Below are 18,334 nucleotides of genomic sequence, written 5' to 3' on the forward strand. Positions count from 1 at the left end.
AGATCTCATCGATTCGAGCTTTCATCACACCCCACCAACACAACAAGTATGAAACCAATCCATCCAGCCGTTCTTGAGTAATCATCTACACAGACAGAGACACATAACAGAAAATATAACCTCCATTCCATGACATTTCATGGAGGTAATTAGGATGTTTAGTTTTACCCTATACCTTTATTTTGTACTCTGTGTAATAGTTGCTACCATACATTGTACCATGTACATTTGTCGTGCAATCAAGTCCATTCATTCATTCATATACTGTTAAGGCACAGACAGTCCACATCAGAGACAAAGGGTGTCCATGATAGCACCAAAATTTGACCATAAGGGAACTATGTTTGGGGTACCCTAAACGACGTCATTCCACACGAAACGCGTGCGATTTCTCAAACGTCGCTATCTTTGCACGCGTGCGGACTTGGTGCGGCGTGAGTAACCGCACGCGTGTAAAGATAGCGGCGCTTGAAGAATACCACGTCTCGTGCCGATTGACGAGTTTTCAGCAACTTCACGCAAAGTGGGGTTCGAACCCAAGCCTGCCAAACAATACTGCGATCTAAACGCATCACCTTAGACTATGCGTTTACAAGGGCTTTACACGAAGGGCTACGTTAGACGATCCATCCAAACCAAGCGAACCGCTTAACAGCTAGAATATATTGAATGATGTATGTTTAAGTAATGAAATGCAAATATTGACAGATGTATGAGTTATTGCGATGTTTCGTGTCCTTTTGAACAGGCTTTTTGCTGCGGTTCAACAAACAGCAGCTAGCAGTGACGTTAAGGCTAATTAACATAATCTATTCATTTAACGGAAGTCATTTTGCAATTGTACACTATCTTGTGAAAAGCTGACACAAAATTTCAATCTGATAAGATAAACTTGATTATGTACTGCTCTACTCGGATACATATGACCATAAAAATATCTAATATTTGAGTTTAATATAGCTAGATTTTAACTACTTCTTCTACCGAAGGCCACAACTGTTATAACATGCCATGAAAGGAGGTTTAAAAGGCTTGCGGCAGGAAGGGCATGACTAGAAAGGCCTGATCCATGCATCCATGCAAACCAAACGAATGGTTGAACGAAAATGGTAGGGTTCTTCATGAAGGTTGAAATAACTGTTTAGGGGAAGAATAAGTGGTCAGCGGAATTTAGCTGTCCGATCAAACCACACCTCCTTGAGTTTTTCCTAGCTAACAAACCACACTTCCCCCACGTTTTTCCTTCTTTTAACAAAACTTCGAAATTCCTAGCCCATTTCAATCGCCGGACCAAAAACGCTATATCCAGTAAGAATTAGCTTGTCACATGTGTGTTTAGCGCTGAATTCGTATGCGATTGTTGAGTGAGATCAGATATAAGCCCCACAGGCCACATATTTTGTTTTCTGCACCTTATTAAAGCGTGAGAATTGAACAAGTTCGCTACATTCAAGTTTTCCCATGCAGCCTGCGGCAGCCTTTGGTTATTGTTATTGGTTGGGCAGACTACTCACTCTTTGCAGCCACGGGCTGAATTGCGAGGAGCTTACAATAGGCGGAGCTAAATCGCAAGGGTCTGGAGCGAGCTGCCATTCGGCGCCACTCAGGTGACCTCAATACGACAGTAATTGCCCCAGGTGCGGCCAAGGTACTGTAGGTTTTGGACCACACACACCGCACCATCGCACGCGTGGCGGGTTCTTTAGCGTGCCTGGGGTTATGGCTCTCCCCAGACACGGGACCTCCATTTAACGTCCTATCCGAGGGACGGCCCTAACCGAAGCTAGGTACTCATTTTCACCTGAGTAAAGTGAGGAAAGTCGTGTAAAGTGCCTTTCCCAAGGACACAAGATCGGTGACACACAGCTGGATTCGAACCCGCAAACTCTCGGTCACGGGCCGAACACAATACCACTGTGCTACGCGCTCCCACTGACGCCTCGGGCTCGGGACAAAGGGAGATCATCAATCAATTTTGACAAGGCGGTGGCGTCATAGTGTCCGGGGAGAAACAACTTCGCGTGTTGTGGAAAAATATTGTGTAGTTTGAAAATATCTGGATAAACTAACACTGATATATGTATGGCCACAAAAGCGTGACTTTTCGTATCACAACAGTTTATCTACCGAGTTTTGACGGTATGAAGTAAATTATGAGATGATCAGAAATTGTATTTCATTACTCTTTCCGACTTTGAAGACAATCATGATATCTCACCAAGCAAGCCATTTGCCGTCGAAGTACACCGAGAAGAAGCGTCAAGAAATACTCCAGCATTACCGATTGCAAACAAGACATCTCCGTACCTGAATATGGAGAAAAAAAGGATGTATAAGAACGAAAAACTGAATTAAAACTAGCAGACAACCATCACACCTATTCCCAGCCATTACAACGGCAGCGAATGATCAGTAACCACAACAGAAAAAAGATAACACATTGAAATCGTTTAAATAAATGTTAAAGTGTTTAAAACTAGTCATGACATTCACCTTAAAATTTGAACAACAATCAACCCTATCCAGACTGGGCTTTTTTGGCATTCCCTGGCCCGTGCTCATTCGGCCCCCCTTCGTAATTTCAAAACGGCTTACTGTACGATCACCAAATTTGTAGGGAGGGATATGCTTGTCAAGTTTTCAAATTCCTGAAATTTGTACATAATTTTGACTAATATGACGTACTTATAACGTCTTGAATTTTTTGGGCTAAATCGGGAAATTCCCATAATACCTTAATATTTGACACAAAAAGTTAACAACAAAGATTTCTTATCAATACTTTAGTGTAATAAGACTTCCGTTGTCAAAAGCCGTCGCAACAACGTAAAAAATGACGTCATATGTAGTTTAGCTATCCGCCATCTTGGATCATCAACCTTAAATGTCTTAAGATACATCTTTTTCAATATATAACGTTTAAATCCCATGAAAACGGATTGAAAATGTTCACATGAATGTTTTCTGTAAGAAAATACCAAGTAGTGATCAAATCCGAGTGAAAATAAGCTGGTTATACTTTTCAACATGATATTGTCGGCCGTCATGGAATGTCACACGAAGATATGCTAGATAGTAAAGATATATGAAAGAAGTATAGTTTAGCAAGAAAATCGTACAATCCTATTGTTAGCATCAAAATTAGTGATTTTTGTAACATATGCCTTTCAGAAACCCGTTGCCATGGCAACACAATATAATAAATTACTCTATTTTTTGTAAATTGTTGCCAACAATATTCTAGGAAAAATCTTAAAGTTGGGTTGTTCTAGCACAAGCCTTTTGGGAGCTATACGACGTCAAATTTGGCTCAGGCACTTTTAGTTCACCCCCGCCCCCCTCCGTCTAGATAGGATTCATATGTGTCGCAGTTTTTTTTAAAGAAGCCATTCTTGTTTTGCCTGCAAACAGTTATGGTGATTCTCTGTTCTGACATGGTGATGTACGAGAACTGATCAAAATAAATGTTACCTACCTTATTGTATATATGATGATATATACGACAAAGAATAATTAACGTCCTGATATGCTATTTATAGTTGGCATATGAGGGTCGGTCTCACAAGTGGTCGCAAGTCGCGCTTTCTTGTGTGTAAATACACAGACTCGACTCCACTACCGGTGAGTTATGAAATTTTCATATGAAAATGAGTGAAGGCACTTGACGCAAATGTGAACTGTTGCTTCTTATTCTTTATGCCAGAAGTTTTCGGTATACGTTAAAAATTTGGGCAAGTTCGTGATTCGAAGCAAGGCAATACTGCGGTCGTGCCGGTGCAGCTCGACGTCCATGTCACTTTGCGCCCCGGTATGTCGGTATATATACGTATGTAATAAACAGATGGCTCTTGAGTAGGGATTCGGCGTGGTGTACTCCGAGTCGACTCAAAAACGCATGTGTAAACGCACCAAACAAAGCCTATGTAAAACTGCTACAGGTCGAGATTCCACGTAACTACCAGGACAAGCTGTGTGGACTGTGCGGTAACTTCAACGGTGATAACACCGATGACTTCATGATGCCAGATGGGACCGTCGCCTCGAACTGGAATGATTTCGGGAATAGCTGGCAGACCAACGATACGTATGTATTCTACTCAGTACAAAGATAAAACCGCTACCTGAGCAGGGGGTTGCAAGGTATAGATTCCTTATAAGGGTATCGGATCGTTTCCTTACTGTGAAAAATTACAAAACGTTCAGCTTTTAGGATACAGCTGTGACATAGCAAATGAGAAAATGGTGGACTGCTTTGAACCATTTGGATTTTAAGTTTTTAACACTTTTAACATGTTTTTTACGCAATGCTGTAAATGAGAATTTTGACAACGAATATGACAGGAATAAAACTGTAGGTCAACCCTATTAATCCGATTTCTGAAAAGTCATTATCCATTTACAATTGTGAACTGACATTTTCTGTCTTTATCAGTTGTGATGGAGACCCTCCAACCGGTGACCCTCCGACCCAAGGACCGTGTGACGAGATCTATTCGGACCAGTGCGATGAGCTTACCGATCCCAACGGCCCGTTTGCTGCTTGCCATGAATACTTAGATCCTGTGCCTTATTTTGAAGACTGCGTTTTTGACATGTGTGAAACGCAAGGAGACTATCTTTGTGCACACCTGGAGACATATTACGACTTCTGTGTGGGCGCGGACGTTGCTCCCTTCACTTGGCGTGCGTCAGACCATTGTCGTAAGTTCCATTATCAGACTAAATCAGCTATATGTCTCATTGGTTCTTACAGATTTCTTGATAAGAGACTGCACAAACACTCCATATTCGTAGATATACATCATCCTGTAGGTGTAGTAGTAGTAGTCATGTTTTCCCAACGATCCAACAGCAGGAATAGATACTTTGTTTTGAAAAGTTTTGGACTGTTCAGCAAACAGCACATCGTATCGTTTTCTATAGCTATGGAGTGCGGAGCAAACAGCCATTACTCTACTTGCACAAGTCCCTGCCCTGCGACCTGTGTAGACCCCACCGCCCCAGATAGCTGCTTTGGAGAGTGTGTAGACGCCGGAGATAACTGTCTTCAGCCCTGTGTGGAAGGCTGCGAGTGCGATGAAGGATACATCCAAAGTGGTTCGGACTGCGTGCTTCCTGCGGACTGTGGGTGCACCGACGAAGATGGATTCTACCATACGGTATTGTGATTTATCGCAAATGACTTAAAGAAGTATCTGTGTCGTAATCCATCATCCTATATATGTGTCAGCCGTCATTTAACAACTTGTTTTGTTTGTTTCAGTAGATATGGTTTCTATGATTATATCATAGACACACTCTGTATCAGATAAGATTGGCTCAAGGTATCATCCTTCAACGAAGCATTGTTTAGCAGTGAAGAAGACAAGTTGGTAGAAGTAGAAGGCAATTTAAAAAGGATATTTACAAGTATCATGCAAATATGTGTTGGATAATTATGAAAAGGTATTTTGAAATCTTGCTTTTTCCGTTAATTTTTTCCGTTTCACCACAATTCAGCTTGGAGATGTATGGGAAGATGATGGTGAGGAATGTGAATGCTTTGCGGATGACAACATCGTCTGTGAAGGTAAGTGAACGTAAAAGGTGAGAAGCTTACAAAACTATATTATTTATATAGGTAAAGAGAGATGATTGCTATAAAATCGACAGTTTTCAATTTATTTGTTATTCGCCGTAATTTGAACAAAATGAATACAGTCTTGATTGATTTTAAACGGGTGACTTTCAATGACATTCTCAATCTGTAAAGCTCTCCTATTTCACCAGTTTTAATTATCTAAAATTTATGAGGCGAAAGCATTCAAAATGCTTTAAGAATAAAAAAAATCATTGCTTGCAGTGGTATTTTTGAGGGCTTGCTTGTAGCACCTACAAAATATGTTTGCGACTTTACAGCACCTGCACGATTCTGTTTTTCTGCAGAAATTGACGGATGCGATCCCAACCCTTGTGATGCCAATGCTGCCTGTACAGACGTCCCAGCCCCTGGGACCGGGCAGGACTGTACGTGTAACGACGGGTTTTCGGGAAATGGCTACACATGTACAGGTGAAAACATATGATGTTGTAATTGACAAATTCTTTTGGCTATGTGTTCTGTTTAAAACGACATCCATGCTTGTAGTATTCTTATTACGTTTTGGAAAATTTTCTATCCGGTATATGAAGCTATGTTGTCATCGTGTTGGCAAAAAGGACACCCAATTCAATTATGAATCCGAATCAAAAGATATAGAAACAGGATTGTAGCATTGTAGAAAATGTTAAACTTAAAAAAACAATTGACGAAACAGGAAATTTGACAGAATAATTCAGTCCTCTTCAAACTGCTGTGGGATCAAATCTCTACAGACTTCTTGCACGTGTGACGTACTGAAAGTAAGTCTTAGATGTTTATTTATGCTTGCCACTTGCATTGTATCTACAGATGACGATGAATGTACTGATGGCACCCACAACTGTGACGTTAACGCAAGCTGTGATAACACACCTGGATCGTTTACCTGTACCTGTAACGACGGTTTCAGCGGGAACGGATTCACCTGCACTGGTGAGAGCAGAGAGTTTGTCTTACATATAAAGTTAACATTACACTGCTATAGTTTATGTATAGAATATCATATTATTTTCCATGTTGGATCATAGAGGGAAGTGTACGTTTGTAGAAATAATACGCTGGTATAAATAAGTTATCGTACGGCGATTGGTCAAGGCTGAAAAGCTGCCGAAATTGTTGGTCGGATCGTACACCTGTAGCTGTGACAACGGTTTCAGCGGGGACGGTGTTACCTGTACTGGTGAGAGCAAAGAATTTGGCAATATTAATGTTGCACTGTTACAGTACAGGTGTTACTTCGATTAACTTCAATTTTACTACATGATCATATGATGTCTCACTAGAATTTCCAACAGACTTACTCAGTACTTGTGTTCTTCAGTTCTCTCACCCGATCCCCTGACACGCACGTGTGACATCAGTCTCAACTGATAGTTCACAGTTTTAGCTAACATTGCACTTTTACAGTACATGCATAGAATGTTATATCATTTTCTGCGTTTCTGCTTATAGAGGGAAGTGCAAGTTTTGGGCTGGGCTGTCATTTTTATGATGTCATTGATAATTCATCAAGCCTTGGGTTCTGTTCAAAAAGACGTCCATTCTTGTACAATTCTTATTTGAATTCGGAGATTTCCCTGGTTTTTATGAATCGATCTGTTTTCAGCCTATGAACAATAATTGATTTTTTGGCATTCATTATTGATGAATTGTTGAAAATATAAAAAAGGTTTGTAGCATTATAGAAAATGTTAATCTCAAAACAATTGACGAAACCGGCAATTTGACAGATGTATTCAGTTCTCTTCAATCTGCTGTCGGACCGAATCTTTCCAAACAAAGAACTTTTTGCAAGTGTGACATAAGTTTTAGATGTTTGTTTACGTCTTGCCACATGTTTTGTATCGACAGATGATGATGAATGCACTGATGGTACCCACAACTGTGACGTTAACGCAAGCTGTGGTAACACAATCGGCTCGTACACCTGTACCTGTAACGTCGGTTTCAGCGGAAACGGAGTCACCTGTACTGGTGAGAGCAAAGAATTTGACTATAAATAACTCAACGTTGCATTGTTAAAGTGCATGCATTGCTTCGATTAACCTCAATTTTATAACGTAATGTCTCACCCAAATTTTTAACATGCTTACTCAGTGTTCTTCAGTTCTCTAACCTAATCTCTCCGGGGACGTGGCCTACATCATATGTGACTTAAGTCTTAGATGTTTCTTTATACTTGCCGCTTGTATTGTATCTACAGATGACGATGAATGTACTGATGGTACCCACAACTGTGACGTTAACGCAAGATGTGGTAACACAGTCGGCTCGTACACCTGTACCTGTAACGACGGTTTCAGCGGGAACGGATTCACCTGTACTGGTGAGAGCAAAGAAATTGACTATAAGAATTTGAATATAATACTTTAACGTTGCACTGTTATACTGCATGCATTACTTTGATTAACGTCATATTTATAACGTTATGTCTCACCAAAATTTCAACATACTTACTCAGTGTTCTTCAGTTCTCTCGCCCAATCTCACGTGAAACACGTGACTTTTCACAAATGTGACTCAAGTCTTAGACGTTTGTTTATGCTTGCCACTTATATTGTATCTACAGATGACGATGAATGTACTGATGGTACCCACAACTGTGACGTTAACGCAAGCTGTGGTAACACAGTCGGCTCGTACACCTGTACCTGTAACGTCGGTTTCAGCGGAAACGGTGTCACCTGTACTGGTGAGTAAAGAATTTGACTATACATAATTTAACGTTGCATTGTTATACTGCATGCATTGCTTCGATTAACCTCGATTTTATAACGTAATGTCTCACCCAAATTTTCAACATGCTTACTCAGTGTTCTTCAGTTCTCTGACCTAATCTCTCCGGGGACGTGGCCTACATCATATGTGACTTAAGTCTTAGATGTTTCTTCATGCTTGCCGCTTGTATTGTATCTACAGATGACGATGAATGTACTGATGGTACCCACAACTGTGACGTTAACGCAAGCTGTGGTAACACAGTCGGCTCGTACACCTGTACCTGTAACAACGGTTTCAGCGGGAACGGATTCACCTGCACTGGTGAGAGCAAAGAATTTGACTATAATACTTTAACGTTGCACTGTTATACTGCATGCATTACTTTGATTAACGTCATATTTATAACGTTATGTCTCACCAAAATTTTAACATACTTACTCAGTGTTCTTCAGTTCTCTCGCCCAATCTCACGTGAAACACGTGACTTTTCACAAATGTGACTCAAGTCTTAGACGTTTGTTTATGCTTGCCGCTTGTATTGTATCTACAGATGACGATGAATGTACTGATGGTACCCACAACTGTGACGTTAACGCAAGCTGTGGTAACACAGTCGGCTCGTACACCTGTACCTGTAACGTCGGTTTCAGCGGAAACGGAGTCACCTGTACTGGTTAGAGCAAAGAATTTGGCTATATCAACGTTTCACTGTTACTATAGTTGTATTACTTCGATTAACTTTAATTTCACAACATAATGTCTCACCAGGATTTTAAACAGACTTAATTAGTGTTATTTAGCTCTCTGACCCACTCTCTCCAGAGACGTGTCTTTTTGCACGTGTGACATAAGTCACATTTGTTTGATTAGCTCTGGTCACTTTTATTAAATAGATAAATTGTTTGTATCAACAGATGACGATGAATGTACTGATGGTACCCACAACTGTGACGTTAACGCAAGCTGTGGTAACACAGTCGGCTCGTACACCTGTACCTGTGACAACGGTTTCAGTGGAGACGGATTCACCTGCACTGGTGAGAGCAGAGAGTTTGTCTTACATATAAAGTTAACATTTCACTGCTATAGTTTATGTATAGAATATCATATTATTTTCCATGTTGGATCATAGAGGGAAGTGTACGTTTCGGACTTAGCCCTCTCGCTGGTTTAGATAAGCTATCGTATGGAGGTTGGTCAAGGCTTAAAAGCTGGCGACATTGTTGGTAGCTTGGCATAAAAATCCATAAATGTGTTTTATTAGCCTTATTATATTTCAGCCATACCATAGGTATGGTGAAATATATTGTATTCGTAATGTTTCTTTCTTTCTTTCTTTCTTTCTCCTGTCAAATTTTCAATGCGATTCATCCCCGCCGTTCCTGGACCAAATGACTTGAAATTTGGCACAAGGGTAGAGTGGGCCAATACCCAAATGCTTCTTTTTCATTTTTTTCATATCTGCTCCTTAAATGATTTTATTGAGGTTTTATTGCAACTTTTGGACCAAAACTGTATAATTTGGCCCCCTGTACCATGGTATTACATCCAAATGACCTGAAATTTGGGACAGAGGTGCCCTAGATACTTATTCAAAGGACCCATGTATAACATTTGGTATAAATCACTTCAAAATGGCTCCTTAAGGAGGTTTTTGTGAGAGAGTTTTGGATATGCGAGGTCTGGAGTGCCGAGGTCAACGACCTCTAGGTCATTCCGGTGTGTCAGGGCCACAGGTGTGTCAGGTAGATCCAATTATCTACCTACCTACCTAGTCCATAGACATCCAGGTGGTTGGGGGGACAAGGTAAATCCAATTAATGACCAGCCAATGAGCGAGCTCATTTTGCTGGAAGAGTCCATTGTTGGTCAGGGGGTGTTTTTTAAAATTTACTTTTAGACTTTGGTGATAATGCCAATGTTTTTTTAGCGGAAGTGTTTTTGCACTGAACCACTTGACATAAGACTACTACTGGGACAGTCCCTTTTTGCACATAGGGGGGATTTTTTAACAATTTAGTTTTGGACATGGGTGATGATTCCGAATGCCATTTGTTGAATGGAAGTTGACCCCCACCTGAAGACTGCACATGAGGAGGATTCGGCAGCCAATAAGCAAGCCTGGTGTTATCTGGAAGAGTCCATTCATGCACGGGGGACTTTTTAAAAATTCAGTTTTGGACTGGGTTGCTTATTATACAAAAGGCCATGTACTGTGAGTATTTCTGGACTTGTCTATTGTGCAATTTTAAACAGGGTGTGCTGGGAGATTCCATTCTTCGACGAAGGGGGTATTTTTTAAATTTATTTTGTGGACTTTGGTGATTATGTCGATGTCCTATTTTAGCTGATGTATTTTTGGATCGCTCCACTTTACATAGGGGTATAACAGGAAGAGTCGATTCTTGCATAGAGGTTTTTTTTTTAAATATGGTTTTGGACGGCTGATGATTCAAAATTCCATTTCTTAGCGGAAGTGTTTTTGGAGTTGTCTATTTTACCTTTCTACATGGGGTGCACTAGAAGAATCCATTCTTGAAGGGGGTTTGTAAGATTTATTTTTGCTCAAAAGTGTGATTAGTAGTTAGAAGTCATTTTAAGCAGAAGTGTTCCATTTTTGCACATGGGTGATTTTGGAACAGTCTATTGTTACATGAGGAGGGAGATGGCTGAAATATGCTGTATTTGCTCTCAAGCAAATGTCGGCCTTTCTAGTATTTTTTTCAAATTATTTTTGATATTTGATTTTATAGATTCTAGCTTGGAGTTTGACAGGTCACACTTAAAAGTAACCGCAGCTACGTAATTACTAGCGTCTAAACAATCTTCGATAGATTTTTTATGTGATATATGTAACTTCTTTAGCACTATGGGGATCTTGTCTGTTCCTTTTGAGCTGCCAACACGCTAAGTATGGATGAGTATGTAAAAAAAGGACTTAATCTATATGTCATCTATAGACTACGTAATTCAGTTGACCAATATCGCGCCGATGTGAATTTCTACAGATACCAATGGATGCAATCCCGATCCGTGTGTTGCAATGGCTACTTGTACCGACAATGTGGCTCCCATGACGGGTGCAGTCTGCACCTGTCCGCCAGGGTATCACGGTGATGGTAAAATTCATGGGACCGGATGTACAGGTAGTTTTCTGTTTAGATATGTTGCTAATGCACCAAAGATTGGTGCACATTTCTCTCGGTTAAGATTACAATTAAACGTAAAAAAGGGACGATGAACCGAAAGTTTACTAATGTTAACAGCGGCTCTTCATATTTTGTTTTTCTTTTTTGTTCTGACTCGTGGTCCAGTGTGGTGAAAACACCAAGCGTGTTTTTGTCGTTACAGACATCAGCGGTTGCGATCCGAATCCGTGTCATATCCTCGCTACCTGCGAAGATGTTCCTGCCCCTGGGACAGGTGCAGTTTGTACCTGTCTGGCTGGATATGAGGGTGATGGAACAATGGGTGGTACCGGGTGCATAGGTAATATGAATTTTACTTCCGTCACGTAAGTTATATTCTTCTCTCATGTGGAGTGAGTAGTTTGATTCGCAGTGTAAATACTCCGATCCCTGCAATGCCTTTCATAAGTTGCCTGTCCAGAGATTGCATATTCTTGTTTCTTTAACTTGAGTTTGTGTGTGTGTGTGTTCGTGCGTTTGTAAACAAGGATTAATCATATGATCCCAGGACCATCCTTCTTGGAACTAATTAATCTTGGAGTGACTTGGAAAGTCCCTGTGTAGTCACTGGTGGGATCAAAACATCCGGTGTATCAATATTATTTGCAGCCATAAATCAACATACTTTATTCCAAACCTTTAAATGATGTTTAGTGTGTTTAGAACCTTTGGTAAGATGACGAAACCATGACATTGTGATCTTTATATTTCATAAATGTTTGTACTTTTTACCTGGAAAATTGCATTTATAGTCTCTGATTGATAAAAAGAAGTCATGCTCATCGTATATCTGTAATGAATTCATTTCTGGCTGTGGACATGAACATCCACGTGAATATATTTTCTACAGATATCGATGGATGTGATGGCGACCCGTGCGATGCCAATGCTGACTGTACAGACGTCCCAGCTCCTGGGAACGGTCAGGTCTGTACGTGTAACGCTGGGTATGAGGGAGATGGATACACATGTACAGGTAATATCATTACTTTTTCATGTGTTATTGTATGAGTTTGTGCGTGATTGTGTGTGCGTTTCTGAAGTTGAAAAATAAACTGTTGGTGAAACATTTGTTGCTTTGGTAACCGTTGGCAATTTGAAGAAAACAAAGGTTAGATTGTGGCCTCAACGTTTTGTAGATTTATTTAGCGCTGGTAAAACAGAAGCCTTTGATTCTGATTAATAAAACGTCCATGCTTGCATTATTTTTATAAATGTAGGATTGTCTTTTACTTGGGAAACAAACAATTCTATCATGCCAACATTTACCTTTTTCTGCATGAGGTCTCCAAAGTCTTGCTTATGAATGTTAAAACTTTATGGAAGTTTATGCAGCGAAAGATTTCGATTGTGCTCACATGAATATATTTTCTACAGATATCGATGGATGTGATGGTGAACCGTGCGATGCCAATGCTGCCTGTGCAGACGTCCCGGCTCCTGGGACCGGTCAGGAATGCACATGTAACGACGGGTATTCAGGAAATGGCTACACATGTACAGGTGAAAACATATAATGTTGTAAATTGGCTAGGGGTTCTGTTGAAAACGACATACATGCTTGTAGTATTCTTATTACGTTTTGAGAATTCCCTGGTTTATGAAGCTATTTGTTTTAATCGTGCCAACAATGAAAGGACACGCCATTCAATTATGAATCCAAATCAAAAGATACAAAAACTAGCTTGCAGCATTATAGAAAATCTTAAACTTAAGAAATAATTGACGAAACAGGAAATTTGACAGAATTATTCAGTCCTCTTCAATCTGCTGTCGGACCCAATCTCTACAGCCTTGTTGCAGATGTGACATAAACTTCAGATTTGTTTATGCTTGCCACCTGTATTGTATCTACAGATGACGATGAATGTACTGATGGTACCCACAACTGTGACGTTAACGCAAGCTGTGGTAACACAGTCGGCTCGTACACCTGTACCTGTAACGACGGTTTCAGCGGGAACGGATTCACCTGCACTGGTGAGAGCAAAGAATTTGACTATAATACTTTAACGTTGCACTGTTATACTGCATGCATTACTTTGATTAACGTCATATTTATAACGTTATGTCTCACCAAAATTTTAACATACTTACTCAGTGTTCTTCAGTTCTCTCGCCTAATCTCACGTGAAACACGTGACTTTTCGCAAATGTGACTCAAATCTTAGACGTTTGTTTATGCTTGCCACTTGCATTGTATCTACAGATGACGATGAATGTACTGATGGCACCCACAACTGTGACGTTAACGCAAGCTGTGATAACACACCTGGATCGTTTACCTGTACCTGTAACGACGGTTTCAGCGGGAACGGATTCACCTGCACTGGTGAGAGCAGAGAGTTTGTCTTACATATAAAGTTAACATTACACTGCTATAGTTTATGTATAGAATATCATATTATTTTCCATGTTGGATCATAGAGTGAAGTGTACGTTTGTAGAAATAATACGCTGGTATAAATAAGTTATCGTACGGCGATTGGTCAAGGCTTAATAGCTGCCGACATTGTTGGTCGGATCGTACACCTGTAGCTGTGACAACGGTTTCAGCAGGGACGGTGTCACCTGTACTGGTGAGAGCAAAGAATTTGGCAATGTTAATGTTGCACTGTTACAGTGCATGTGTTACATCGATTAACTTCAATTTTACTACATGATCATATGATGTCTCACTAGAATTTCCAACAGACTTACTCAGTACTTGTGTTCTTCAGTTCTCTCACCCGATCCCCTGACACGCACGTGTGACATCAGTCTCAACTGATAGTTCACAGTTTTAGCTAACATTGCACTTTTACAGTACATGCATAGAATGTTATATTATTTTCTGCGTTTCTGCTTATAGAGGGAAGTGCAAGTTTCGGGCTGGGCTGTCATTTTTATGATGTCATTGATAATTCCTCAAGCCTTGGGTTCTGTTTAAAACGACGTCCATTCTTGTAGAATTCTTTTATGAATTCGGAGATTTCTCTGGTTTATGAATCGATCTGTTTTCAGCCTATGAACAATAATTGATTTTTTGGCATTCATTATTGAATTGTTGAAAATAAAAAAAGGTTTGTAGCATTATAAAAAATGTTAATCTCAAAACAATTGACGAAACCGGCAACTTGACAGATGTATTCAGTTCTCTTCAATCTGCTGTCGGACCAAATCTTTCCAAACAAAGAACTTTTTGCAAGTGTGACATAAGTTTTAGATGCTTGTTTACGTCTTGCCACATGTTTTGTATCGACAGATGATGATGAATGCACTGATGGTACCCACAACTGTGACGTTAACGCAAGCTGTGGTAACACAGTCGGCTCGTACACCTGTACCTGTAACGTCGGTTTCAGCGGGAACGGATTCACCTGTACTGGTGAGAGCAAAGAATTTGACTATACATAATTTAACGTTGCATTGTTATACTGCATGCATTGCTTCGATTAACCTCGATTTTATAACGCAATGTCTCACCCAAATTTTTAACATACTTACTCAGTGTTCTTTAGTTCTCTAAGCTAATCTCTCCGGGCACGTGGCCTACATCATATGTGACTTAGATGTTTCTTCATGCTTGCCACTTGTATTGTATCTACAGATGACGATGAATGTACTGATGGTACCCACAACTGTGACGTTAACGCAAGCTGTGGTAACACAGTCGGCTCGTACACCTGTACCTGTGACAACGGTTTCAGCGGGAACGGATTCACCTGCACTGGTGAGAGCAAAGAATTTGACTATAAGAATTTGACTATAATAGTTTAACGTTGCACTGTTACACTACATGCATTACTTTGATTAACGTCATATTTATAACGTTATGTCTCACCAAAATTTCAACATACTTACTCAGTGTTCTTCAGTTTTCTCGCACAATCTCACGTGAAACACGTGACTTTTCGCAAATGTGACTCAAGTCTTAGACGTTTTTTTATGCTTGCCACTTGTATTGTATCTACAGATGACGATGAATGTACTGATGGCACCCACAACTGTGACGTTAACGCAAGCTGTGGTAACACAGTCGGCTCGTACACCTGTACCTGTAACGTCGGTTTCAGCGGAAACGGTGTCACCTGTACTGGTGAGTAAAGAATTTGACTATACATAATTTAACGTTGCATTGTTATACTGCATGCATTGCTTCGATTAACCTCGATTTTATAACGTAATGTCTCACCCAAATTTTCAACATGCTTACTCAGTGTTCTTCAGTTCTCTGACCTAATCTCTCCGGGGACGTGGCCTACATCATATGTGACTTAAGTCTTAGATGTTTCTTCATGCTTGCCGCTTGTTTGTATCAACAGATGACGATGAATGTACTGATGGTACCCACAACTGTGACGTTAACGCAAGCTGTGGTAACACAGTCGGCTCGTACACCTGTACCTGTAACGTCGGTTTCAGCGGAAACGGTGTCATCTGCACTGGTGAGAGCAGAGAGTTTGTCTTACATATAAAGTTAACATTTCACTGCTATAGTTTATGTATAGAATATCATATTATTTTCCATGTTGGATCATAGAGGGAAGTGTACGTTTCGGACTTAGCCCTCTCGCTGGTTTAGATAAGCTGTCGTATGGAGGTTGGTCAAGGCTTAAAAGCTGGCGACATTGTTGGTAGCTTGGCATAAAAATCCATAAATGTGTTTTATTAGCCTTATATTTTTTTATATTTCAGCCATACCATAGGTATGGTGAAATATATTGTATTCGTAATGTTTCTTTCTTTCTCCTGTCAAATCTTCAAATCGATTCAACTCCGTCGTTCCTGGACCGAATTACTTGAAATTTGGCACAAGGGTAGAGTGGGTCAATACCCAGGTGCTTTTTTCTCATTTTTTTCATATCTTCCTTTAAAATGATTTTATTCATGTTTTTTGCAATTTTTATGTACATTTTGCCCCCCTGTTCCCTGGTGTTACAGCCGAATGACCTAAAATTTGGTACAGAGGTGCCTTGATCATATGCCCACAAAATTCCAAAAACCATTTTGGCATACGTTACAGCAAAATGCTTAATTTTGGCATTTTTTGCCATTTTTTGCCCCAGAAATGACATTTTTTGGCTCCTTTACCCCCATTTTACAACCAAATGACCTGAAATTTGGTATAGGAGTGCCGTCTACATATGCGCACATGAATTCATTGACATCTTTGGCATACGGTACAACAAAATGCTTAATTTTGGAATTTTTTGGCCATTGTTTGACCAAAAAGTACGCTTTTGGCTCCTGTTCCCTGGTCTTGTAACCAAATGACCTACATTTTGGTAAATAGGTGCACTAGATATTCATTCAAATGACCCATGTATAATTTCTGGCATAAACCACTTCAAAATTATATATTTGGGTACTTTTTTAGTAATTCTCCACTGGCCAGAGGGTCAACGACCTCAAGGTCGTTGACCCTGAAGACAGCATGTGCACATGTCTATATATACTAGTAACTTGACTAAAGAGGCAACCAATCACGTAGCCTGAGTCAACATCCCGAAGGGGATTGGCAGCCAATCAGTGAGCCCGGTGTTATCTGGATGAGTCCATTCTGGCACGGAGGGGGTACATATTTTTTTAAATTCATCTTTGGACTGTTGATTATATAATGTCTCTCAATTGGAGAATTTTTGAACTGGACTATTTTGCAATTTTACATGGGGTGTACTGGAAGAGTCCATTCTTGCATGGAGGGGGGCATTTTTAAAAAAAATTGTTTATGGACTTTGGTGATTTGATATGTCAAAGTGTTTCAGTGTGGTTATTTTTTGACTGGTCAACTTTGCAATTTTACATAGGTTGTGCTGGAAGAGTCGATCCTTACATGGGGGGATTTTTAAAATTTTTGGGACTTTGGTGATTACGTCCAAGTCCAATTTTAGCGGATGTATTTTTGGACTGCACCACTTTACATAGGGGCATCGCAAAAAGAGTCCATTCTTGCATGGGGATGTTTTCAAATTTAGTTTTAGAAAGGTGATAATTCAATATTCCATTTTTAGTGGAAGTGTTTTTGGACTGGTCTTTTTTACCTTTTCATGCCTTTATTGCTTAGTTCAACCTTGACCATGTTTTCAGTGAGAGTATTTCTGGACTGGTCTATTGTGCAAATTCACATGGGGTGCACTGGAAGAGTCCATTCTTGCACTAGGAATTTTGTAAGATTCATTTTTGGGTGTCATTAAGTGTCATTAGTGGCAGTGACTTTTAAACAAAAGTGTTCGATTCTTGCACATGGGTGATTTTGGAACAGTCTGTTGTTGCATGGGGAGGGAGATGGCTGAAATATGCTGCATTTGCTCTCAAGCAAATGTCGGCCTTTCTAGTTTCAAATTATTTTTGATATTTGATGTTATAGAGGTCACACTTAAAAGTAACCGCAGCTACGTAATTACTAGCGTCTAAACAATCTTCGATAGATTTTTTAAAGTGATATATGTAGCTTCTTTAGCACTATGGGGGATCGTGTCTGTTCCTTTTGATCTGCCAACACGCTAAGTATGGATGAGTATGTAAAAAAGGACTTAATCTATATGTCATCAATAGACTACGTAATTCAGTTGACCAATATCGCGCCGATGTAAATTTCTACAGATACCAATGGATGCAATCCCGATCCGTGTGTTGCAATGGCTACTTGTACCGACAATGTGGCTCCCATGACGGGTGCAGTCTGCACCTGTCCGCCAGGGTATCACGGTGATGGTAAAGTTCATGGGACCGGATGTACAGGTAGTTTTCTGTTTGATGATGCTATTGTACTAATGTACAAAGGAGTGTGGCACATCCTGATTAAGTAAACACTGCAATTGCA

General features: G+C 40.1%; 1 protein-coding gene across 1 annotated transcript in view; it reads left to right on the forward strand.

Annotated features, from left to right (window-relative positions):
• LOC118420591 (zonadhesin-like) overlaps window positions 1-18,334 on the forward strand; it is a 266,452-nt gene that overhangs the window by 166,484 nt on the left and 81,634 nt on the right. The window contains exons 26-35 of the mRNA XM_035827423.1: window positions 7,472-7,594; window positions 7,824-7,946; window positions 8,190-8,312; window positions 8,540-8,662; window positions 8,892-9,014; window positions 9,256-9,378; window positions 13,387-13,509; window positions 13,739-13,861; window positions 14,774-14,896; window positions 18,115-18,252. Of these exons, the coding sequence (XP_035683316.1) occupies window positions 7,472-7,594; window positions 7,824-7,946; window positions 8,190-8,312; window positions 8,540-8,662; window positions 8,892-9,014; window positions 9,256-9,378; window positions 13,387-13,509; window positions 13,739-13,861; window positions 14,774-14,896; window positions 18,115-18,252 (1,245 nt within the window). The remainder of the gene's footprint in view (window positions 1-7,471; window positions 7,595-7,823; window positions 7,947-8,189; window positions 8,313-8,539; window positions 8,663-8,891; window positions 9,015-9,255; window positions 9,379-13,386; window positions 13,510-13,738; window positions 13,862-14,773; window positions 14,897-18,114; window positions 18,253-18,334) is intronic.

The sequence above is a fragment of the Branchiostoma floridae genome, chromosome 8 (assembly GCF_000003815.2).
Source record: "Branchiostoma floridae strain S238N-H82 chromosome 8, Bfl_VNyyK, whole genome shotgun sequence".
NCBI lineage: Eukaryota > Metazoa > Chordata > Leptocardii > Amphioxiformes > Branchiostomatidae > Branchiostoma > Branchiostoma floridae.